Genomic DNA, 24,577 nt, shown 5'->3' with positions numbered 1-24,577 from the left:
TGGCAAAACATCTTGTTATAATATGAAATATCTTGCAAAAAAGAAGGAAAGTTTCTTGTTTTATCCATAGGTTGTAACATGAAAATATAAAAACGTAAGAAGAAAAACAATTTTTAGTTGGTTAAACAACACAGCTACTATCTAAACAAACTAAAAAAGTACCATTTTAGAAATTTAAGAGCAGCAACACTAAAACAGACAACAAAAAACTGGTTGAAACCAGAGGCATCACAACTAACAGATCTGAGTTACACACATGCACTGGTATGGCTCTGCACACAATATGCACTTTTCAGAATCAGTCTATTAAAAATATCATACATTGATATTATTTTCTATTTTCATTTAGTTATTTCTAACCAACATCAGTCCCAATCATGAGTTTTCATTAATTTAAAAAAAAATTTAAACCCTTTAAATTTAAGATCTTTGTCATAGTACCACTATGTTATTAGATGAAAAAAAAAATTTCAATATACTACATACAAAGTTTTAAAAAAATTCACAGCCTGGGATTTGTCAGTGATTTGCAGCAATATTAATTATGACAGCGCACCTAGTTAAAACAGCATGCATTTTCTCCATATGCCTAATATGGCTAATATAAATAAAATAAAATAAAATAAAATAAAATAAAATAAAATAAAATAAATAATAAAATAAAATAAAATACATGACAAATTCCAAGGCAAAAGCCCAGAATGACACCCAGAAATAATACAATACATGTTTTATGCTTTGGTGACTGCGGGATAAAAAAAAAAATGCATTTTGAATGGGTTTCAATGGCACATTTGTTGCATTTAACAGTCTGTAATGATTTTCAGTTAATTTTTTCAAGACTTTTTGTAAAAACTAAGCTGGAAATTCCAAAATTAAACAAAAATACACAACCTTGCCAAAATGTATGGCATATGCACGAACACGCCAAGTCCTGCTGTTACGCTCCGGTACGATAGGGGGCGGTATAACACCTTTAATGTTGGTTTGTATCCTGTTTGCAACCACAGAAGAAGAAGTGGGTGAAGATGCCGTCAAACTTCAAAGAAGAAGAGGAATGGAGCTCTCACTCTTTAGCTTAGCTTCAAAACATTAACCAGGTAAAATGAGTTAGTTGAAAGTTACTAAAGATTTAACGGCATTAAATGAGCGCTCGGTGTCTCTCTAAGTGCCGGACTTTAACACCGGGCAGCTAACGTCCGTCCGTTAGCTCCGGTAGCTAGTTTGTTAACTGCTAACCCTGCTAGCTAACTCCAACACCTGATTCAACAGCACAGCTCAGACTCTGGCGGAGCTTTAGCTACATTTAGCTGCAATGTTTGTTAGTTTTTAGTGTTTTTTTGTCAGCTTGTAGCTACTCGTTGTTTGCAAGCAGAGCCGAGATGTTCACCGGATCATTTTGTTTGTTGTTGTTTGATCGCAGGTTGTGCGATGGTTTTGGCACAAAGATGACCTGCAGCCTGCGCTTATGACCGACGCAGAATCTCACTTTTGGCAAATTTGAGGTGAGTGTGGATAACACGAGTTAAGCAAGTACACAGGTATATATATGTGTGTGTTTGTGTGTGTATTTGATCAGTGTTGTCCTGTTGTTCTACAGGTTTCACACAGGGTGACCCATGCTTTCTGATGAGCTCGACTCCAAACCAGAGGTAATCATGTTATCATTTTCATGCTTATTATTGAGGGAGGATACTTTAAAGTGAGTGGAGATGGGTATTTTTTCGATTTTACTAATACCAGTGCTGGTTATCAGTATCGATACTTATCGATACTACTCTCTATGTATGGTCTGGTAGACTGCAAAACTGAATTGCCCTTTGGGATAAATAAAGTTGTCTGAATCTGAATTATTTGATGCAGAAAAAAAGAAATGACATGGAAAACTGTGAAAAAAGTTATGTTGTTTTTGCCCCAAATTGAGCAACTCACTGATTTGTATGACCCCTCATCTGATGCTGGCTGTTTAAATTATATTTGATAACTTATTTCAATAAGGTTTCTCTCCTGTCCTGTATGTCTGATAATGTAGCTTTTTCTTTGACTGACACTACCTACACAAACTGCAAGTTTTCTCTACAATATAACTTGTCATGTGAATCTTAACAGTTAACTAGAGTCCTTGTTAATTAATGTTTTTGTTATTAGGGCATTTTAGACTTAATTCTTAGCATACCTAAACCAACTCTACTCCACTGAAGTGAAGGGCTGTCTTTCAAATAAACTCAGCAGCAGCCCTGTGACTTCGGCTGTTTTTTCCTGTCTCATCACCACTTGTTTCGAAATGGTAAATAGGTTGGACTTGGCTGTCTGAGTTCTACTGAGAACGAACGGAGAAGTTGCTGCTTTACTTACATGGTCTATGTTAAATAAATAAACTAGAACGTAACGTTACATTAGAAGTGCTTATAATTGGTACCACCAACTGTGACACAGCTATTAGCCACAGTCTGCATTCTTAGTTTTGCTACTCCCCATATCATTGTGACTCAGAATAATGCATGAAATGTAAGAAACAAGCAGTATTATCATGCCATGGCTCTCTGTGTTTCACCTCTCAGCTGCTGGTGCAGTTTGTGCAGAACGCGTCCATCCCGTTGGTGCAGGGTCTGGAGGACTCGGAGTCTAAACACTCCTCCTGCCTGCCTCTGCTGGCTCCAGCTGAGAGCTCGCTGTGCAGCCCGCTGGAGCTAACAGGTCAGAAGCTGCTCACTGATCTTTTATCAACCGCAGGTCAAAATACCAACAGTACCAGCTACTACTTCTCACATGTTGTTTGAATCTTTTTAAAGGAATTCTTCCACACAAAGTGATCATTTGTATATTAGTCACTCACCATTTGTTATGTTACATTTGTAAAGAAAACTTTGTTTTTCTCACATTTTCTTGTTTTTTTCCCAAAAACTTAAACCTTACTATCTGAAGCACCTCTGCATAAGTGCAGATGAGCAGCACGCCTGTGCAAGCGTTTGTTTCAGGTGTGCAGAGATTCTCCTCAGCCACTAAGTTTAAAATATCTCTGGCTCTCTGTATCTACACCTTTTTATTTATGTCACAGTTTTTCACTTTTCTATGTTCATGGGTATTTTTCTTGTTTCACCTCTTTGCCCTTCAGAGTTGGATCAAGGAGATTTACATCAGCGTTGCTTCTCAACCTGAATTATTCAAATAAGCAATCTCACTCTGTTATTGAGAATAGTTAATTAGTTGTTTTGGATACTTCAACATCCGCAGCTTTTCTGTTTGGATGGACAGCTGACACTTATGACACAATGGGCCTCATGTAAGAAACTATATACGAACAAATTTTCTCTCGTATCCAGGATTTGTTCTTATTGTGTTAGTGCCCAATGATTTTTTTTGGATTCACCAACGTTTTCTTATTTTTGCTTTTCTCTTAGGTAAGAGAACATTTTACGAGTGGTCCAGAGCACTTTTAACAAGACAAGAGAAAAACATTCACTTTCACTGTCCACAAATTGTTGTACAACACAATAAAAAATAAGCTAAAAATAAGTTTCTCTACTGCAGAAGTTCTTTCAGACTTTTTTGGTGTCATGTCTCCAGTCTCGGCCATGTGCCAGAGTCTTTGCACACGGCACAAAACCTGCCCTGCATGAGGCTAAATGGGCCTCATGCAGCAACATTTCTCTTGCATGATCTTATTTTTTCAATTCCAGATGCACCAAACATTTCTAACCATCCAAATTAGTCATGTGTGCTGAATGATGAATCACACTTGATCATAAATTACTTATAAGCATACATAATACCCCCTAAACACTGTATGATGTATGTGCTGTGTGCAAAGACTCTGGCACATGCTGAAAAATTGGAGGGATGCCCCAAAGAGAGGCTGTAAAAGATCTTAAGTAGATTTCTAAATTTGGCTTGATTTCTTTCAAGAACATAAGAAAAAGGCAGTGAGCAACTTATTAAGAAATGACAAAAAAAAATCACATGAAATGCAGGTTTTTAGGTCTTTATCTATCACAGACATGAAGAAAAACAAATGCATCAGATTTACTCAATCACTCCTGGCTACATTTAAAAATAAAAGCCCTATGACAATGTTTCTGTTCCTTCAGTTGATAACTTTTAATTTTGAAATATATGCATGGCTTGCACAGCTTCATAAATCATTGGAGTATCTGCTGACAAATTTCAGAAAATGTGGCGTCTCTTTTTTGTTCTACACTAAACGTAAGCCTTGAATATCCTCACATGTAGCATGCAGACGGTGTTTACCAGCATTTGTATTTACTACAGTATTTGTCATCAGAGCATCTTTTTATAAGGAATTTTTAAACAACTCGAACAACTGTAAATGATTTATTTAGTTTTTGTCCATTTGGGTTTTTTGCATGCAAAACACAAAAATGATCACCATTCAACTTACCCGTAAACCTGAAAACCAATAAATATAGTTTAAAAAAAACCCCCAACAAAACACAGGTGAACAAAATAAGAAAAAATGTTGGATATCAACCAAAGGGAGGAATTTGTTCTTATATCACGTCCGTCCTTCATGAGGCCCAATATGTTTATGTGTGTGTGCGCAGATGGATCTAGTCATAAATATTGTATGTATTTATATATAAAAACATGCCCTGCGGGGTTTTCTTGAGCACAAACACTGATATTTTAATATTCAGTGATTTCTTACAGATTACATTATGTGTATCCTTGAAGCCTTTTATGTGTTGAATACATTTTGTGCTTATTACATAATTGAGAATGTTATTTTTTACATTTATATTTTTGCTAGTCTGCCTTCATGCCACTAAAGCAATCACAGTGCTTTCTATTTTACAGTGTAAACCATAGTTTGGATATTAATTTGCAGTGTTTTTGGACTAAAATGAATAAACGCTGCTTTTCTCCTCAGACGGAGGCCTGAGCCATGAGCCGGAGACGTCTCCCTCGCTGTCAGAGTTTGGAGGTGTGTCAGAGCGAAGCCCGTTGGTGGTCCAGACTCACTCTCATCCACGGGCCTCACCAAGCCCCCCACCCATCCTCCATGACCTCCAACAGTCAGACAGCACTTCCTACGTCCTGCTGAACCTCGCAAAAGGTAAGAAACCAACCCTTAAAATAAGTATTTCACTGCTGGAAAGATGGTCTTTTCATAAAACTTGTCTTGTCTACGCAGTAGAAAGATACAAATAATTTTATTTTTTATTTTTAAAATGGTGCTACATGACCAGACAAAACAGAGTGAAAAGAATGTGGCATTCGCTTTTGCTCAAGAGGTAGAAAACCCACAAATACCAGCATGCACTGCACCACACTGCACTCATCTTTGGAGGGTGATGCAATGCAAGTTTGTCCATTTTGACACAGAATATGCCCGCCAGCAGCCACACCGCTGCTCAGCTGCGTACATCTGTATTCAGGGTTAAGTTTTACCACATGACGATTGTAGTTTTCAGCAAAAAGACAGTGAAAATGGTGTTTTAATGGTCACACTGACATTGTCCCACCTTTGACAACATTTCTGTCAGCAGAACCCCCTCAGTTACAAGACTTTTTATTTTGAAATATTTGCATGACCATGTTGTTGACAATACGATGGCGCTAATGTTTTTGGAAATTCAATAATTTCATTGTGGAAATAAAGTAGTTATAGTGGCAGGCAGCTCTGCAGCAGTGCCCCATAAACGTTAGTCAGTGTAAACACCGCAAGCGTGCGAGCCACAGCAGTTTAGAAGCCGTCACACACTGCACATGCATGCGGTGTGACCTGGGTGTTACAGTTAAGTAATAAGCTAATACATTTTAGTATGAAATAGGTAACGCAGTAACAGAAACGTAGTTTATATTTGATCAGCACTGCTTATTTTTAGTGTTTGGTCTGAATTTAAGAGAGAGCGGCGTCTGCGTCTCAATCCACTTATTCCACACATATTTTTTGTGTCCGTTTTAGGGACGGGTGTACAAAAGTGCAAAAGTGCAAAAGTACAATCGATAGTCTCAGCAACAATCCCAAGAGTCAGTGAAAATTTGAGCTGGGCGATGAGCAGATGAAGATGGCGGGGAATTTTCCACAGTTCATTTCCACACACTACCCTCATTGTTATGATACAAAGCTGGCTGAAAATCAGCAAAGTGTCTCTAACTATACACGTGTGCCAAAGTCCGAACTTTCCTCCTGAGTCACTTCCTGATGGATTTCAAACATCACTTTAAAAAAAAGTTTTGCATTAAGACTCTAAATCTGATCTGGTGTCAGTCCTTTGTGTGTCTTGCACGGCTCCCGCTTCTACACACAGCGTTAAAAAGAAATGGGGTGACACATTTTCATGAGGAACTGTGAATTATTTTGGCTGAAAGAAATGATCCTTGGCAGGCACATTCTCTTGGTTCATCAGCCCTTGGCAGGAGAGTCAAAAAATTAATTTTGGTCTCTTGACATGCACCTTTTGTGCGGCGCGCCGTGTTCTGTCTGTGACTCAGTGAGCGACGTGAAGGATAGAAAAAAGGCTTTTCAGTCGGCAGGATCACTTTCTGTCTATTGTTACATTAACTTCAAATCTGGAAAAAAACAGGGATTGTTTTTTTTTTATTGTTTTTATGTGTTTCTCGAATGTGTGTTGGCCAGCATCCTCTCAGCCTTTCAGAATAAAACATTAAATTGCTGAGTGCGATGGGAGGACAATAATGAATTCAGAGCTGGAGGGGCTCGGGCCGTTGATGATCATGCAGATTGTTACATTGGCCTTAAATTCCTGGTTTCACAGTGATTCTCCTGCTGCCTTTTCTTCCCTCTCAGGCATCACAGCCTCCTCGGAGTCCCTGATCTTCGCCGCAGATGGCGCCGGGGAGGACGACGATGAGGGGGTCTCATCAGGCGACTACGGCATAGATGGCAGTGCTCCCTGGTATCTGCGGGTTCAGGAGCTGGCACACGACAGCCTGATTGCCGCCACGCGGGCACAGCTTGCGAGAGATGCCAAAGCCAGCCAGGACGCCAGAGCTGCAAGCGTCAGCAACGGTAAAGTCACATCTTCTTATCAACACTGGTGGAAGCGGGTTTAGTGGTCCAGCACACAAGAAAGTAAAGTCAAACAGGCTCTTTATAACATTATATGAAGCAGTGGTAACTTTGTTGACAAAAACTATGTCGGGATTTTTTTCCATGACCACGAGGAGACGCTGACAAGCTAAAAATAGATCTTTGATGATGGAAACTATTACAAAATGTATGTTTATTGTTTTTTGTTGTTGAGACAAGATTCCTAATGCCATAATGACATGAGCCCCGAGCACCAACACCAATAAATAGTTTTCACCTGGGTGTTTCAGCCAGTTTTGAGCTGTAATTCGACCATAAATAAGCAGCCATGTTTACTCAGAATTATTTTTTCATAACAGACTCTGAGAGGAGATTTGAGTTTAAACCTCCAGATTGATGCCCAGCATAAAGAGGAAAAATTCAGTCTGATTCACCCTCACATTTAAGACTTTTGATTTTGCAAAGACTGCAGATCTTTCAGGGTCACTATTTTCTTTCTTGACCGTGGGAATGAGAGATTTCAAAAATGAAAATTTCTCACTAAAATAAGTGCTGAAGTTGGATCAGATTCGAGTTAAACACAGACCATTTTTTTACTCCACAACTCCACCAGTTTCTCCTCTTAGTTTCTCCTTTTATGCAACGAAACTGAGAATTGTTTGGTTCGCTCCCTCCATGTCTACCAGCTCCCAGTCTCCCAGTTTGCTGCTTCCTGTTTGAAGCCGCAGAGAGCGCAGATGTTGGTTGTTGATGTTCACGTCATTGAACTTCACTGTTTGCATGAATTAGCCAAGCCTAAAAACTATCAGTGATATTACACTGCATGCTTTTATCAAACATTCAGACAAGTCAGAGTTTAAAGGGAAGCTGATTTACAAATAGTTGTCTAGTTGTCTCAGTTTCGTAATTTCTGGTCTCAAAGATTTCAAGTGTTTTAAATGACAGTCAGTCAGTGTGGGCTCTTAAATCGTCCTTTAAACCTGTCAGAAACGCTGATGGAGAAATTTTGTAAATGTGTAGCAATTATTTCTAGTTTTTTTAAAAAAAAAGGTTGAAATGAAATATCACACAACCTGTCGCCTTGATTCTAATATTCGATGCCTGCATTAGTCCAATTTGATTAGTTCAAAGAGAGACAACATTTGGACTAAAAGTAATGACTGTGGTCAACTAAAACTGGAGATAAAAACTAATAAGCAGACTAATTCTAAAATAGCTGCCCAGATGAACGCTGATCTTGTTGTCGGTGGATGTGTGCGGTGCCTCATGCACGTGAGTCACATCCAGCTTGTGATGTAACGTCAGGTTTACGACTACAAAGTAAAACAAAAATAAATAAGAAATTTAGTCTGTGTACAGGAAGCTTCACATTTCTACGGTGAGATAACATCAGCCGGTCTCCGTACGGCACACATCAAAGACAGAAAGACGAGAAACGAGGTCAGTGATGAGATGAAAATGTGGCGAAATCAGCAGCGACTGAAACTGTGTTCAACACTTCTCCTCATTCGTCTCTGGATCAGAGTGAATTTGTAACTTTGTCTGCACAGATTTAAAAGTCTGGCTGCAAACATCCAGTGAAGGTCTAAATGCAGAACTATGGTGAAACGATAAAGCTTCAGCACATATTGTGGTGCCGTCTGTGATGATTTAATGTGCATTTAGTGGCGAGGCTAATGCAGGAGAGAGGGGGCACGAGCCTGCAGAGAGAAACCAGAAAGATAAAGGAGAGAGGACACACAGGTGATCAGGAAAAATGTTTGATGGTTCTAAGTTGTTCCACATTTTAGGAAATATACTAATTAGTTTTTTTCCCCCAGAGAGTTATATAAGAAGATTGATATCTCTCTCATCTCTGTACGCCAAAAATGACGCTATTGCCAGTTAGCTTAGCTTAGCACAAAGACTGGAAATTGGGGGAAGCAGCTAGCCTGGCACTGTCCAAAACAAACAAAGAGCTGCAACATTTAATTGATTAGTTGTCAATTATAAAAATTATCACCAACAGATTTAATAATTGATTTTTAAAAATATTTTTAAAAGAACATAAAAAGTTAAAATTCTCACTCAATTAGATAATAATTTCTAATCTAAATAGGCTAAAATAGCAGAATATTGTGATTTTTTTTTCTTTTTCAAAAAACAACCTTAAGTTTCCAAATTACACTTCATATCTCACTGAGATACAGTGCCCATTTAGGGTATAAATAACACTTTGCATTTTATTGAATAATTCATTTGAAAACTTTTTGAACATTTTATGAACAATTAATTAGCTGCTTTATTTCATGTTTTGCATTTTTTTTTATTTAAAAGTGAAAAAAACAATTGTTATTTACATGCAGTATTTTTTGAATGCTCGAAAAATGAATAAATAAATAACGGATAAACAACGACCTGTTAACATTTAGAAACAAAACAGTGAATTCCCGTTTTTACACTCACTCATCTTCACTGTGGTGCTCCGACATTATTAATATCACATGCAGAGTCGTGTTTAGTGGAGTGGAGAATTTATCTGGTGCAGTGGCTACAGGAAGAAAAACAATAAAAATAGAAAATAAATAACAATTGATGTTTCACACCTTTATATTATTATCTGTATCTAAAAACACAAATATATCTGTGAGTGATTATTGCTTATTTTTATTTTATATACTTATCTCGGTCATCCGAGATACAGACATTAATTGCCAATTTTTACAAAAAGTTGTAAAAAAAAGCAAAGCATTATTTTTTAACAAAATTATCCTTAAAAAACTTATTTTTTTAAAGAATTAACCCCCCACCCCCCCAAAAAATATAAACTTAAAAACAACAACAACAGGTACCTCATGGCCATCAACTTTGTGCACGTAGGATTACATTTTAAATTTTGATACCTATGATGAATATATTTTTGAATGTTGATGTCACATGACCTGAGTCGTTGACCCGTCTTCCCCCTCAGTGTTTTTATTTTGGGAGATACAGCCTGTAAAATGACCAAATCTCCCAGAATACAGAAACCATTAAAGAGACTGGCTGAAGAGAGGACGGGAGCTTTCTGCCAACATACTCATGCAGGCAAACAGATTCGAAAAGTTTCTAAATCTAGTAGGATAAAAAAAAAAGTGTTAAAAAACATCTTTCCAAACTCTGCTTCGATTGTAAAGAGTTGTTTACTCCGGCTTCCTCACTTGCCAAAATGATGTCTTAACCTGTCGGTTACTAAACTCTCTTCACCGCGAAGCTGTGGACTCTGATCTGAGACACACATTCACTTCCTGCAGCTCACAGCGCCGCAGAAAGCTGTTGACCCACACCAGGAGTCAGCACTTCATCAGAGCACATTTTAACTTCCCTCCACAGGCGGCCTGATAGATAAAGAATTTGCCCATGACATTCAAGGCACCATGACTCCCCGCTGCATCTCTGATCTTTGAACTCCGTCTGAGCCGAATTGCAGCCAGAGGTCCTTGTTAGAAAAGTGATACGAGAGTGAAGTTTTTTCCCGCTCCTGGTTTATTTACTCCCCACCTGGATCTGTTTTCTGTGTTTATGATGCTTTACTGAGATGCTGCTTCAGTGTGCGTGTTGTGTGTTTACGCTGCTGTCACTATATATTGGCTATCACGCAGCCTATGGACTCTCAGAGCACAGCAGGAGTTCTTACATCCCTGTGATTTATCCACATTTATCGTTGACCTCATTATATTTCCATTTACAGCTGGCAAAGGAAGGAACATTTTTTAAACCGCGTGGACGTCTTTGATGTGATCAAAGCGCCCAAAATTAAGTGTTTTACACATAATACAAATGTCTTATTCTGAGCTTCTGCCCCAGTTAACTCTTTGATACCTGAGCAAACTGGTTTGATTTTTGCAAGAAATGTATTTTATTTAACTTTTATTTAACCGGGTTGGTCAGGTTTTCAAGGAAGAACTGGCCAAGACAGTCAGCAGTCATAACACAAAGCTGCAGACAGAAACACAAAAGGAGACAAAATACAGTTCACAAGAGCTAAAATGTGCATTAAAAGAGAATTATCAGTAAGTCAAAAGAGAACTTTTTGGGAGTCAGTTGTACAACCAGATAGACTAAAAACATCAACATCCCATTAAATCTGCTTCTAAGTCTTTCATTTTAGATTTTAAAACAATCAACGACACCAGCTCCTTGAGTTTCATTTCAATTCCAGGCTGAGGGTGCAGAAAACAATTAAAAAATAATTTAAATTATTAAATACAAACAAACAGAAAACTGTTTAAAAAAATAGCCCAAAAAACAAGGAAATGACCTGAAAAAGTACTTAAAAAGTAATTTTGAAACATTATTTTAAAGGAAAGTAAAACACAAAAAAACCCAAGAAAATTACTTGAAAATGTGCTTAAAAAGTCATGATAATTTTGAGACTTAAAAAAAACCCAAAAACAATATATTAATAATAATAGATTATAAATATTATCCTAAATGTTTGGGGATATTTTTTTCCTAGCGTTTCAATTTAATTTAAGTCTAATTTTGTGCAATTTGCATGACTTTTCTTGGTTGCTTCACTGTTGTGTTTTGTTGTCAAAGGGTTAAACAGGAGCTTAAAATACTTGGTTAAATGAATGTCTGCAGCAGCCTGTAAGTGGTTTCAGTGGTGGATTAAACCTCCACTATCTGAGCCTGTTTAATGGCGCCCTCCCACTAACTCGCTGTAGATTAGACAAGTTCTGTCAGCAGCTGGGTGTCAGTTATTGGGGCATTACTGCCAGCACGCCGTAAGCAAAATTTGGCCTGTTAAAGGCATCCAGCGCGGGGAGTCCGGGCAGGTGAAAAGGGAGTGATTGCGTTCAGCTTCGGGTGGTGTTCTTTTGGCCACAGTTGTTCGGCAGGTCTCACTCAGCACTCGATGATTAGCTTTTATACAGCCGGGCTCCAGAGGCCGGCCACCTGGCAGTCCTGAATTGTTTTCCTGCAGGACCTCAGCTCACTTTCCTCTTTTGTTGCCTAGGTGACCACACACACAGTCTGACAGCGGACGGGGACAAGCGAGAGCTGCCGTCTCGGGCCAGCCGCCCCCTCTCCAAGCAGATCCTCCGCTGCTCGTTTGAGGGCTGCTGCAGGACGTTCACCTGGCCGGCTCATCTCAAATACCACCTCAAAACACACAGGTAATCACACACACACACACACACACACACACACACACACACACACACACACACACACACACACACACACACACACACACACGGTCGCTCAAGCTCCAGATTCAACACTGTTCAACCATTGCTATTCCATACATTTTCCAAATTGACAAAAATGAATGCAAGCAAGTACATCAGTCAGCTTTTTTATACATGCAATTTCACAACTCCTTATTTGTATTTTTAACTTTGATACAGGACTTTAGAAAATCTTATTATTTGATGCATTTTAGATACCATGAAAAAATTGACACTAAGGGCATACAAGTAACATTTTTATATTTCTTTTCTTTAAACAAGTTTGGGATTTGTTTTTACAAAGAGTTATCAGAACCTTAACCCTAACCATAAAATTTAGTCAATCCTACCCCATCCCACAGACCTCTTTCTTGGGTTGCAAGGGACCAGTGTAATTATGAAACAGTGGAAATGTACAGTAAAAAGAAAATAACAGACAGTTAAATACAGTATAATAATCCCAGATAGAACATTAGTAAAGGTAGTGCCTTGCAATAAGAATAAGCAGAAATAATGATATAAATAAATAAATAAAAACATCACTGATGTCCAGGGTATCAGGCCCGACTACTGAGGAGCTAAGTGGGAAGGACTAGTAGTCACAGCCTGCACACACATCTCGATGTATATTTACATTAGGAAGATACAAGTAATAAATAAATAGACATATATAACAAATCTGTACATGAGAAGGACTTTTCCTCGCTTGGTTAGTAGCAGAGAGCAGCAGGACTGTAGGAAACAAACAATAAGAGAAAGCACAGCGGGTACAGATGTATCAGTACTACTGAAAAATGAGTATTGACATAGTTTCATATATTCAGAATCAAAATGTATAGATACACCGCCTGGTGATAGACTTCAAAAGTGTTTTTTACAGTTTCATTTGATTTTTTTCACTCTATTTTCTCTTTTTTGTCATTTTGAGAAAACCTTGGAGAAAAATATTTGTCAACTATATAAGATGGTAGAAAATAAATATATGAGTTTTAAAAAAAGTGGATTAAAGTATTTCTGGGACCAAAAATACATCTGTCAGCTCCAGTAAAGGGTATATGTCTGTCCACTGCGGTGGACACCATGCTTCAGCTGGAAATTAATAAAGGTCCAAAAAATATATTTGTTGTTTTAATATTGTTGTTGTTTTAAGTCTTAAGTATTCATACCATTGACTCTTAGTAAACACTGTAAATGTAATGTTTTTTTGGACTGATAGTAACATCTATTAGATCACTTGTTTTACTATTGATGTATGATGTCCACCGCAGTGGACAGATAACTCCTTCAGAATAACATTGGGGATAAAAATTTATGGGAATAATTTTTCGTTTGTTTAGAAGTAAAAACCAACATAACAAATTTAATTAATAACTCATGCATAAAAACTTTAAGTTTCATATGTGCAAAGTGCAAATCTTTAAGTCAGTATTGACTTAAAAAAAAAAATGTAACGCAGATGTTTGAAGTCGCTTTAAAGTGCTTTTGTTCTCCGTGCGTGAAAATTGTGCCTTCGTTTTATGCAAACATATGACCAGCCCTCATGTGCTTATAAAGCACCACAAATCTACAGCATAAAAAAAATAAAGTTTTGTCTAAACAATTTCAAGAAATGTTACCAAAAAAATAAATTAAAAAGACCAGAAGAACTCGTATTTTCTAAAAAAAGAACTCATTATATTACCGACATTTTTTTTATTGTATAATACTGGAGAAATCAGAGTAAATATTAATTAAAACCCTAATGAAATAGTTCATCCTGCCGTCTTCCTGTCAGAGTGGTAGAGTAAATGTTGGGTTTACTGTTCATCACAAAGACAGATGTGTTGGCTGTTGAGATGTTTTCCACAGGTTGTTTATGGCGGAGGCAGACAAGCCGGAGAATCACAGCTGAGGCTCAGAGCGAAGCGTGTATTTGTTCTGCAGGAGCTCTCTTGACATCAGCGCAGGAAATCTATTTGTGGTCGCCCCGTCTGACCTTGTGGTGGGCTGTTGCAAATGAAACGTGCGCACAGGAGACACTGAGGCTTGTTTGTTTGGTTACGTGTTCTCCCAGGAACGACCGAATGTTCAGGTGCGGCGCAGAGGGCTGCGGGAAGAGCTTCTACGTGCTGCAGAGGCTGCAGGTTCACATGAGGACGCACAACGGCGAGAAACCCTTCATCTGCAAGGAGAAGAACTGTGGCAAGAAGTTCACCACGGCTGGAAACTTGAAGAACCACAGACGCATACACACAGGTGGGGACCGGCGTGAGAAACACGCTGGAGGCAATAACTGACTCAGGCCATTTGACTCTGCTCATTTAATGCATCTTCGGTGCAGTCGTGGCCGCAGATTTGAAGAGTCAGCAGCACTGGCGCCTCCATTTCACTGCTGCAATGAGTAACAGTACTCTGTCATATTTTATTTAGGGTGACATTAAGATTTTTGATGGCCTGTTCTGCAGTCTGCTCCTTCTATCCAGGGACCAGTTAGCAGACCAGATACACTGCACAGTGTTTATATTTTGCTCATATGTCTGGAAGAACAGCTTTCCATGAGCAATTATATCCACTTAGCTGGATGCAATAATTTATTTATTTATTTATTTTTTTTTACACTTTTGTGCATCAAAATAGGTCAGCTGTCACCACAAGTTTACTACATTAAGGCCAAATCCAATTTCTTATTTTTATCCCGACTCCCCGTTTTCTCAGAACAGATTTACACGAGTTAGTGGTTGAAATCTTCCCCTGTGAAATTAGAAAACACTTAAAGACCCTGATATGTCATCTATAATCGTAGATGGCATTTAGATAAAAAATTGCAACTATGTTAAGAATGATTTTTATCACAGTGACATTTATCTATTGAGATAGAAAAGCATGGGTGCTGGTGATTTGTTCACATCTTAAAGGAATATTTTGCTTATTTTAAACCAGCTTTGTATCAAAGTAATGGGTGTACTCTGTGTAAATGTTTTGTGGTAAACTTCCCTCCTTGCTCAAATCCGGTGGACTTTCACTGACTGTTTTGGTGGTTGCTCGAACTTCAGATTGTACATCGGCGTTTTTGTATGTCCGCCACCACAGACACAAAGCGCATAGAAGTGGATAGAGAGAAAGACGTGATTCTCCCTCTCAAACTCAGATTAGAAAGTAAAATTAAGCAGTGCTGATCAAATCTAAACCAAGATTATGTGACTGTCTATTTCTTTCCTAAAATGTCTTCAGAAACATATTTTCGTGCCCTGTTTGGCTGTAACATGAGAATGAAAGAGAAGTGGATGACATAATGTTTCCTGAGCTGTAAAATGAAGCAGCCCTGATTGAATATAAACCAAGATTCTGTCACTGTTACCGTTTTCTCGCCTAAAATGTTTTCAGAAATATATTTTAGCTCACCCTTAAACTGTTTATCCGGATTGTTTTTGCCAGACAGCCACAATATAGTTTCCTGTGGAAAAAAAAGTCCAAACTCACATTATGCAACCCATCAGCAGGAGTGTTTATAGGCCGTTGTTCTCTGTTTTCTCTATATATGTAGTAAAAATGTCAGTATTTGTGTCTTTTTACTGCACAGACAGCCTTTTTTCAATTTTTCCAGCAGTGAAATACATTTTTACATTCAGTGCTTTCAGTTGATCAAACAAGTAATGAAAAGGAAAAAAACAGTGTCACATCACCGCCAGGCTAACGTTTGGCAACCCTAACGGCCCTTCTGACAATCTGCACCGATATTAGAGGAGCGATAATAAGTGCAGCAACTTAACTGCAGGAGTTATGTCCAATTTTAAGAGAGTAAAGGACTGTCATGCACCAATCAACGATAACAATGCCACTTTAGCTAATTAAAAAGAGGGACATCAGCCCGCTACTCACTTTTTTTTTTGTTTTTTTTGTTATGGTTAGACAGAAGAGGACCACAATAAATTGGAACAACATTAAATTAAGATAATACAATAGTTAACTTAATTTTTTACATCTTTATTAATAAAGAAAATGTGTTTCTTTTGTTGCTTGTGCAGCCATCTTGCCTGTGATGTTTGTAACAGTCAATTTTGGGTCCGTTTGAAGGGCCCAAACACACCACCCCTTTACGTAAATGCTCGAAATGGAGAGGGCACAGCAAAGTGGTGGGGGTTAAAGGTCTTTTTTGTGGACTGGGACTAAATGTCAGTATTGTGAAGTTTAACAATGTGTTTGTGTTTGTTTGTTTGTGTGTGTGTGTGTGTGTGTGTGTGTGTGTGTGTGTGTGTGTGGTGGGTGGCATCTTCCAGGAGAGAAACCTTTTCTGTGTGAAGCAGATGGTTGTGGGCGATCCTTTGCAGAGTATTCCAGTCTACGAAAACACATGCTCGTACATTCTGGTGAGCGGGACAGAGAGGCAACAGCTGGACAGCTGAGTGCTTTTTTTTTGTAATTAGTGTGCCACAGAAACAGTATATCATCATGCACCTTGGAGAGATGCTTCCTGTATCAATTCAGAATCACAAGGCGTCTTTGTGTGTGCGTTTCCCAGGTGAGAAGCCTCATCACTGTGGGATCTGTGGGAAGACGTTCTCTCAGTCCGGCAGCAGAAACGTCCACATGAGGAAGAGACATGGAGAGGAGGGGCTCAGCAGTGAAAGCAGAGAAACAGGTCTTTCTTTCTTTCTCACATTATCTTTTTTTTCTGTCTCTCTCTCTCTCTCTCTCTCTCACACACACACACACACACACACACACACACACGGCAGTAGGTGGTTATGCTAATCCATGGATGTGTAGCTTCAAGCAGCCCATACATTTTAAAAAGTGCATAGAGATAGTGTTGGTTTAAGTTACATTTAGGGACATTTCTTGAATAATTAATGACTTTTAGCTCTTAAAAATTTATCATTCAAATTTTTTATTATCAGTGCCAGTAGCTGAATTTCAGACGGCTCAAAAGCAGCGACAGCTCAGCTCTCTGCTGCAGAAACAGGCCTGTTAGGCGTCTTGTGATGGGGTCAAATTTGTCTGAAAAGTCTGTAATCACCGAGTTAAAACGGCTCAGCAGCTCAAATCTGTCTCTCCGAGCTTCTCACTCAAACGTCCCTCTGCCGTCACCTTACAAATTACAGAGATAAATGAGTGGATACTTGAGTAAATCTCCACTGCAGCTGCGAGAAATTTACCAGAGTTCGCTCCTGCATCTATTCTTAGTATCAGTTTCAGCACCTCTTCAGATTAAAATCATCTCTCAATGAGCTCTTTACGTTCCAACATATGGTCTAATTCTACAAAATCTGCTTAAATATGTTTTTTTTTCTTGCGTGAAACGAGAGCACATTTGCCTCCTTTACACATTTGTGTAGCAGTGGGGAAGCTCCGCAGCTGAATCACCACGGAGGAAACGCTGCCAAAGCTCTAATTATAAACAGCAGATTTATTCGGGTCAGCCTCCCCAAAGAGGCCGGTCTTTTGTAAAAGCAGAGCAAAAAGGAAGATGCAGCCTCTCGACAGAGGGGCACTTTGAGTTACTGGATGAATTATTAAATCGACTGTCTTGGAATAACTATAGCCCTCAAAACAACCCCCCTCCCAAACAAACATTTTTACACAAGCGTCAAAAGGTAACTTTAAAGTCAATAATGAGCAGTTTTCAGTTTCGAATATTTATTTCTCAAACTTCCTGTCTGTAGAGACGGAGGATTAAGTACAGTGTGCATCGCTCTCCATTAGAGCTTCAGCGATTAATTGATTAATTAACTATTGAATTATTCAGCTCAGTCTTATGACTCTGAGTAAGTTTTTTGCAGAACATTATAATGTCACAGTGAAGGTGACCTTTGACCTCTTCAGTATAAACAATGTCAGAAGGAGTTGAACGTTGTTGGTTTTTCAGGGCTGATACCGATACCGATAATTTGTAGTTAATGAGATAGATAACGGATATTTGGAACCGATATGCATTTACAATAAAAATATAAATCTTTATGTCAAAATTTAGAATATGGAATATAATCAACTCCGACACAAAACTTTGTTTAAATGCCTTTAACAAATGTTTAATAAAAACTAAAACTTTCAACATCATATACAGGAAATTCCCAGCAACTTTTTTAATAAAGTCAATTGGAAATTTTCAATTGGAAAGATTAAAAATAAATAAATAAATAAATAAAAAGCTCCCTGAGGTGCTACTTTTTAATTAATTCATTTTATCAGCGATCATTAAATAAAACGCAGATACAGATAATCGGCAAAATGCCAAATATCAGCCCCAAAATTGTCCAGGTCGATAATCAGTCGACCCCTACATTTTGTCATAATAGACATTTGTGTGAAATTCTGTGTGATGTTATTGCCTAAAACCTGTTTTGTGAGGTCATGGTGACCTTTGACCACCAAATTCTAATCACTTCATCCTTGATTTTATACGGATGTTTGTGCCAAATTTAAAAAAAAAAAAAAAATTCCTTTAAGATGTTCTTGAGATACCATCATGCGATGGACATGGTCATGGTTACTTTGACCATCGACCACCAAATTTGTATCAGTTCATTCTTGAGTCCAACGTGAATGTTTTTGCCAAAACACTCTTGACCTTTCACCATCAAAATCTAACCACCTGATAGTTGAGTCCGAGTGAACGTTAATATTTGAAAATTTTCCCTGAAGGTGTTCTTGAGATATCACGTAGACAAGAATGAGACGGACGAGGTCACAGTGACCTTTGACCACCAAAATCAGTCCACTCAAATGCTTTTGCCAAATTTGAAGAAATCTCTTCGAGGCGTTTTTTTTAGAAATTTCATGTGGGACAAAGAGACGAACAGACAGATACCCAGAAACATAATGCCTCTGCTCAAGGCTGTTGTTGGCAGGAGCCAACTCAATTCAAGTCAGTTTTTTTATCTGTTCTTCGGGGCATTTTGTGTTGCAGCAAATGTTAAAAAAAAAACATTAGAAAATGGAAATTGTCTGATTCCAGCTTGTGAATATTTCAGGTTTTTTTGCTCATGTATGACAATTAACTGAATGTAACTAAGTTGTAGACAAAACAAAGACGTCATCTTGGGCTTTGGGAATCACTGATTGATACTTTTCACCATTTTTACAGACCAAACAAATAATTAAATATTCAAAAATAATCAACAGATTCATTGACAATGAGAAAAATGGTGAGTTGCAGCCCGTCTTTCCATTTCATACTTGTTTTGTGTCGAGGGTTGGAAAGGCTAAAGTTCGTTGTCTGTTTTCCAGGAGAGGCTTTGACACAAAGCAGCCTGCTGGAGGCAGACGGTGAAAACGGAGACAGTATGGTCACCATGACAACAACTGTGGAGCCCATGAATCTTCACCACGCCATGCTGAGATCCCCAGGTAGGCTGTTTGCACATGTATGACAGAGAAAACACAATAACAGACAGCGCGGACGAAATGTCACAGTGCAGTAACCTGCTGTAAAGAATCATTTAGTGACGCTCACAGTGTTAATGAGTCAAACTTGTGGTGTGTTTTTGTGTTTTTCAGTCGTAGCTTGTGAATGTCTTTTGATCACTATCATGCCAGCATGAAGTCAGACGACGTTTTAAGGGATTTAACTGTCAGACAAATTTCCGATGTTGAGTTGGAGTTGTGGCGCACTCCTGTGATCTTGATCGTTTGGTGTAACTTGGCTGTAAGTCAGCGAGCTGTCCAAAGTCACTTTTTTGGACAACATACTGTTTTAGATGACATACTATAATAACTTTTGCAGGGGATTTTGGGCGATGACTTTTATTTGGTATACTATACTATCACTTTTTTATCATATTTTGGACAACATACTATACTATGACTACATCAATATTTTGAGCTAAATTACTGCGACTTTTTTCAACCTGTTTTTGATGACATACTACACCATGATTATTTCATGCAATTTTGAACGACATATTATAGTATGACACTTTCAAGCTACTATGAAGGACATTACAGAGTATGACTTTTTTATGCAGTTTTGTGGGACCTACTGCAGTATGACTTTTTTGTGCCATTTTGGACGGCATAGTATGACTTTTTTATTTTGGATGACATACCATACTTTGTTGTTTTTTTGCAGTTTTTGACAACATACTATAGTATGACATTTTTGTGCTATTTTGGACGACATACTATACTATGACTTTTCTATGCAGTTTTGAACGTCAGACAATGGTATGACTTTTTTTTTTTTCAATTTTGCATGACTAAGTGAAACCTTGTAGTAACTTGAGGGCAATGCGCTAGCTTATTTTTGATTTGAAAGTTGTCTGATTTAATGACTGTACATTCAGATTTACGTAAAAAGAAAAATCTCTCTCTGAACCTCCCTTTGTGTCTGTTAATCCAGGTTCTGCAGACTCAGTGGTTGTTCTCTCTCAGCCACACGAATTGGTGACCATGACAACCGAAGGCCATGCATATGGAGACGATGTGGTGGCGCTGCTGTAGTCTCACAACCATCATGAAAAAGTTTTACACACTGCCTGTGTCAGCAGCACACAAACAGCGGACTAAATATAGACTTCTATCTTTAAATAGATTAATCGCCGACATTCACCCCTGTAGATATTTGTAATTAGCAACCAATGGTTTTATTTTGACACATGAAATGGCAATGTTTGTGGAAACATTTTTTTCTCAACTTTTTGAAAACAAATACTCCCAAAGAAATACTGAGACGGGTTGAAAAGTTTATGAAAATTTATCATGAATTGTTATGCGCATTTTCAGTGTAAAAAGCAGTCTGGATACAATGCAGTAATATATTGTAAAACCAGTCCCACTTATTTTTTAAAAACTTCAATGGCTTATATAATCAACTTTCAAATTTAAATGTACCAGAAATGTTATCCATATTACTAATGAGGAAACTCATTACATCAAAGAAACACTTCCCCCACAAAATGACATATATATCAATCACTAACCTTGTGTTGCGGAGAACCTGGGTTTCTCGTATGCTTCTACAGTTAATGAAGAATCCAAAAGCAGCAAACATCCTCGATAAATTAAAGTCACTGGGGTTCAAAATTAAACCACACAACTCAGGCAGTACAATCCAAGTGTCATTTATCCAGTCTTGTACTCTTGAAAAATTTGACAGAACATGAGGCGAGTAATAATATACAAATTATCATTTTGTATGAGAAGTATTCCCTCAAAATTTACCATAGCAAAGTAAATCACAAACAGTCCCTCTTGGATTTCACAGCTGTTTTTTGAAAAGAAAATATTGGATCAGTAAGTAAAATTTCTGGCAAAGTTGCTGTGATTGATTGAAGTTGTTACTTGTTGCAATTGCAGCATCCTGAAGAGACTTTGCACTTATGTATGTAACCAAGGCCAAAGTGTCCATCAGCCTGAGGAAAACAAAAAAAATCTCAAAATATTCCAAACAGATTGTGCATTCAGTAATGCCTAAACTGCATTAACTGAGATTATCTTCACTCAAATGTTTACCTCCAGTGGTTCACTTCTCGTCTGAGGCAACATATTGCTCAGTTACAGTATGATATATTGACACTGGAGAATAACTGCTTTTTAAAGTAAGTTAAGTATAACTCATGAGGGTTAATCTGTCCCATGAGCAGAGAGGGCACACATTACCCGTGTTTGTTATTGAACAAAACCTACATCAGCAGTGTTTGTTCCCCCCTTCTCCTCAGTGGATCTTCAGGTTGTGGAAGTGGTCCAATGTGGCACCCAATGCCCAGCTTGCCTCCACGTTGTTCACTTTCTTAGTCAACTGGGATGAGAAAAGAAAAACTAAGACCAAATCACAAAAATGCCTTTTGTATTTATTAAATGAAAAAACAAAGCTTTGGGGTGTTTTTTTCCCAATATAATAATGCAATGCTGTATAAAGTCTTAGTATACTATGTCCTCCAAGCTTGCGTCAAAACGTCATATAATAGCATGTCGAAAAAAAGGTCAAAAAAGCAATACTATAGTACGATAGTTGTTAAGTACATAGTATACTATAGTATAGACATTGTATAGTATAACAGGCCTTTCAGCTGATTTTTGGACATGTCATATTTTGACAATTTTCGCCATATTATAGCCTTGCCTCTTTGGTCATTTTTTCGACATTCAATTTTATGAGGTTTCTGGCCATTTTCGGATGTTTTTTAAACACTGTATAGTATTACAGGACTCTACATGCTATTCTAAGTGGGTTTCCGGTTTTTTTTCGAAGGTCATTTTTTGACATTTTTCACCATACTATAGCCTTGCTTCTTTGGTCATTTTTTCAAAATGCAATTTTATGGGGTTTTTGGACGTTTTTTCAACATTGCATACTAAAACATGACTCTACATGCTATTCTAAGTGGTTTTTGGTTGTTTTTTGGACGTCATATTTTGAAATTTTTCGCCATACTATAGCCTTGCTTCTTTTGTCTTTTTTACAACATGCTTTTTTTATGGGGTTTCTGGACATTTTTGGAAGTTTTTTCAACATTGTATACTATAACATGACTCTACATGCTATTCTAGGTAGTTTTCAGCTGTTTTTTGCGCGTCATTTTTTGATTTTTTTCGCCATACTATAGCCTTGCTTCTTTATTCATTTATACAAGGCTATAGTGTGGCAAAAAGGTTAAATTATCTCCAACTGCAGAAAACCACCTTAAACCACGTGAAATAACGTGCCGAGATACGCCATTGGAAAGGATTTTGCAAAAATGGCCCAAAATACCACAAAATAACATGGTGAAAAATCCACCAAAAGAGCAAGGCTATAGTATGGCAAAAATGTCAAAATATGACATGTCCAAACATCAGCTGAAAACCACCTTAAACCACGTAAAATAGTGTGCAGAAACACGCCACAGGAAAGCATTTTTTAAAAATTGCCCAAAACACAAAAAAGTAGCATGCTTTAAAGTCCACCAAAAAGCAAGGCTATAGTATGGCAAAAATGTCAAAATATGACGCATCCAAAAAATTACTGAAAACCACATAAAATAATGTGCAGAAACACACCATAGCAAAGGATTTTGCAAAAACGGCCTAAAACTGCATAAAATAGCATGTTGAAAAATCCACAGAAAAAGCAAGGCTATAGTATGGCAAAAATGTCAAAATATGACACATCCAAAAAATGCTGAAAACCACACGAAACCACATAAAATAGTGTGAGGAAACACACCATAGCAAACGATTGTGCAAAAATTGCCCAAAATACCACAAAATAGCATGTTGAAAAATCCACCAAAAAAGCAAGGCTATAGTATGGCAAAAATGTCAAAATATGACATGTCCAAACATCAGCTGAAAACCACCTTAAACCACGTAAAATAGTGTGCAGAAACACACCATAGCAAAGGATTTTGTAAAAAATGGCCCCAAACACCATAAAATAGCATGTTGAAAAATCCACAGAAAAAGCAAGGCTATAGTATGGCAAAAATGTCAAAATATGACAAATCCAAAAAATTGCTGAAAACTGCATTAAACAACATAAAATAGTGTACAGAAACACACCATAGCAAAGGATTTTGCAAAAATGGCCTAAAACTGCATAAAATAGCATGTTGAAAAGTCCACAGAAAAAGCAAGGCTATAGTATGGCAAAAAGGTAAAAATATGACACATCCAAAAAATGCTGAAAACCACACGAAACCACATAAAATAGTGTGAGGAAACACACCATAGTAAACGATTGTGCAAAAAATTGCCCAAAACACCATAAAAAAGCATATGGAAAAATTGACCAAAAAAGCAAGGCTATAGTATGGCAAAAATGTCAAAATATGACACATCCACAAAATTGCTGAAAAGCACCTTAAACCACATAAAATAGTGTGCAGAAACACACCACAGCAAAGGATTTTTCAAAAACGGCCTAAAACTGCATAAAATAGCATGTTGAAAAATCCACCAAAAAAAGCAAGGCTATAGTATGGCAAAAATGTCAAAATATGACACATCCAAAAAATTGCTGAAAACCACATTAAACCACATAAAATAGTATGCAGAAACACACCATAGCAAATCCTGTTGTAAAAAATGGCCCAAAACACCATAAAATAGCATGTTGAAAAATCCACAGAAAAAGCAAGGCTATAGTATGGCAAAAATGTCAAAATATGACACATCCAAAAAATTGCTGTAAACAACCTTAAACCACATAAAATAGTGTGCAGAAACACACCATAGCAAAGGGTTTTGTAAAAAATGGCCTAAAACACCATAAAATAGCATATGGACAAATCCACCAAAAAAGCAAGGCTATAGTATGGCAAAAATGTCAAAATATGACACATCCAAAAAATTGCTGAAAACTGCATTAAACAACATAAAATAGTGTGCAGAAACACACCATAGCAAAGGATTTTACAAAAACGACCTAAAAATGCTTAAAATAGCATGTTGAAAAATCCACCAAAAAAAG

At 37.6% G+C, this 24,577-nt stretch overlaps 2 protein-coding genes across 3 annotated transcripts in view; one reads left to right on the top strand and one right to left on the bottom strand.

Moving 5' to 3' along the window:
• The first annotated feature begins 952 nt into the window (after nucleotides 1–952).
• Nucleotides 953–21,997, top strand: znf410 (zinc finger protein 410). 2 transcript variants are annotated; one of them, XM_088089354.1, is made up of 12 exons: nucleotides 953–1,100; nucleotides 1,424–1,505; nucleotides 1,601–1,652; nucleotides 2,562–2,697; nucleotides 4,889–5,074; nucleotides 6,773–6,994; nucleotides 11,997–12,156; nucleotides 14,264–14,445; nucleotides 16,467–16,556; nucleotides 16,709–16,828; nucleotides 19,417–19,536; nucleotides 20,528–21,997. In XM_088089354.1, the coding sequence occupies exons 3-12, from the start codon at nucleotides 1,620–1,622 to the stop codon at nucleotides 20,626–20,628; spliced, it is 1,350 nt and encodes a 449-aa protein (XP_087945480.1). In that variant the 5' UTR covers nucleotides 953–1,100; nucleotides 1,424–1,505; nucleotides 1,601–1,619; the 3' UTR covers nucleotides 20,629–21,997. The 2 variants fall into 2 exon arrangements, with proteins under 2 accessions (XP_087945480.1, XP_087945481.1); XM_088089355.1 differs by lacking the exon at nucleotides 20,528–21,997 and adding an exon at nucleotides 19,274–19,334.
• The window catches only part of entpd5b (ectonucleoside triphosphate diphosphohydrolase 5b), a 40,845-nt gene continuing 37,500 nt past the window's right edge, over nucleotides 21,233–24,577 (bottom strand). The window contains exon 14 of the mRNA XM_088089356.1: nucleotides 21,233–21,925. Coding sequence (XP_087945482.1) covers nucleotides 21,842–21,925 — 84 coding nt within the window. The 3' untranslated portion in view covers nucleotides 21,233–21,841. The remainder of the gene's footprint in view (nucleotides 21,926–24,577) is intronic.

The sequence above is a fragment of the Plectropomus leopardus genome, chromosome 16, assembly GCF_026936395.1.
Source record: "Plectropomus leopardus strain MGB_pleo_1.0 chromosome 16, ASM2693639v1, whole genome shotgun sequence".
In the NCBI taxonomy this organism is placed as follows: domain Eukaryota; kingdom Metazoa; phylum Chordata; class Actinopteri; order Perciformes; family Serranidae; genus Plectropomus; species Plectropomus leopardus.
The sequence above is the reverse complement of the archived record's forward strand: the minus strand, read 5'-3'. Positions and strand labels throughout refer to the sequence as shown.

Coding starts and splice junctions, on each gene's coding strand:
- znf410 (XM_088089354.1), top strand. CDS start 1,620: ATGCTTTCTGATGAGCTCGACTCCAAACCAGAG. Junction 6,995..11,996: donor AGCTGCAAGCGTCAGCAACG/GTAAAGTCACAT, acceptor TTTGTTGCCTAG/GTGACCACACACACAGTCTG. Junction 12,157..14,263: donor TACCACCTCAAAACACACAG/GTAATCACACAC, acceptor GTGTTCTCCCAG/GAACGACCGAATGTTCAGGT.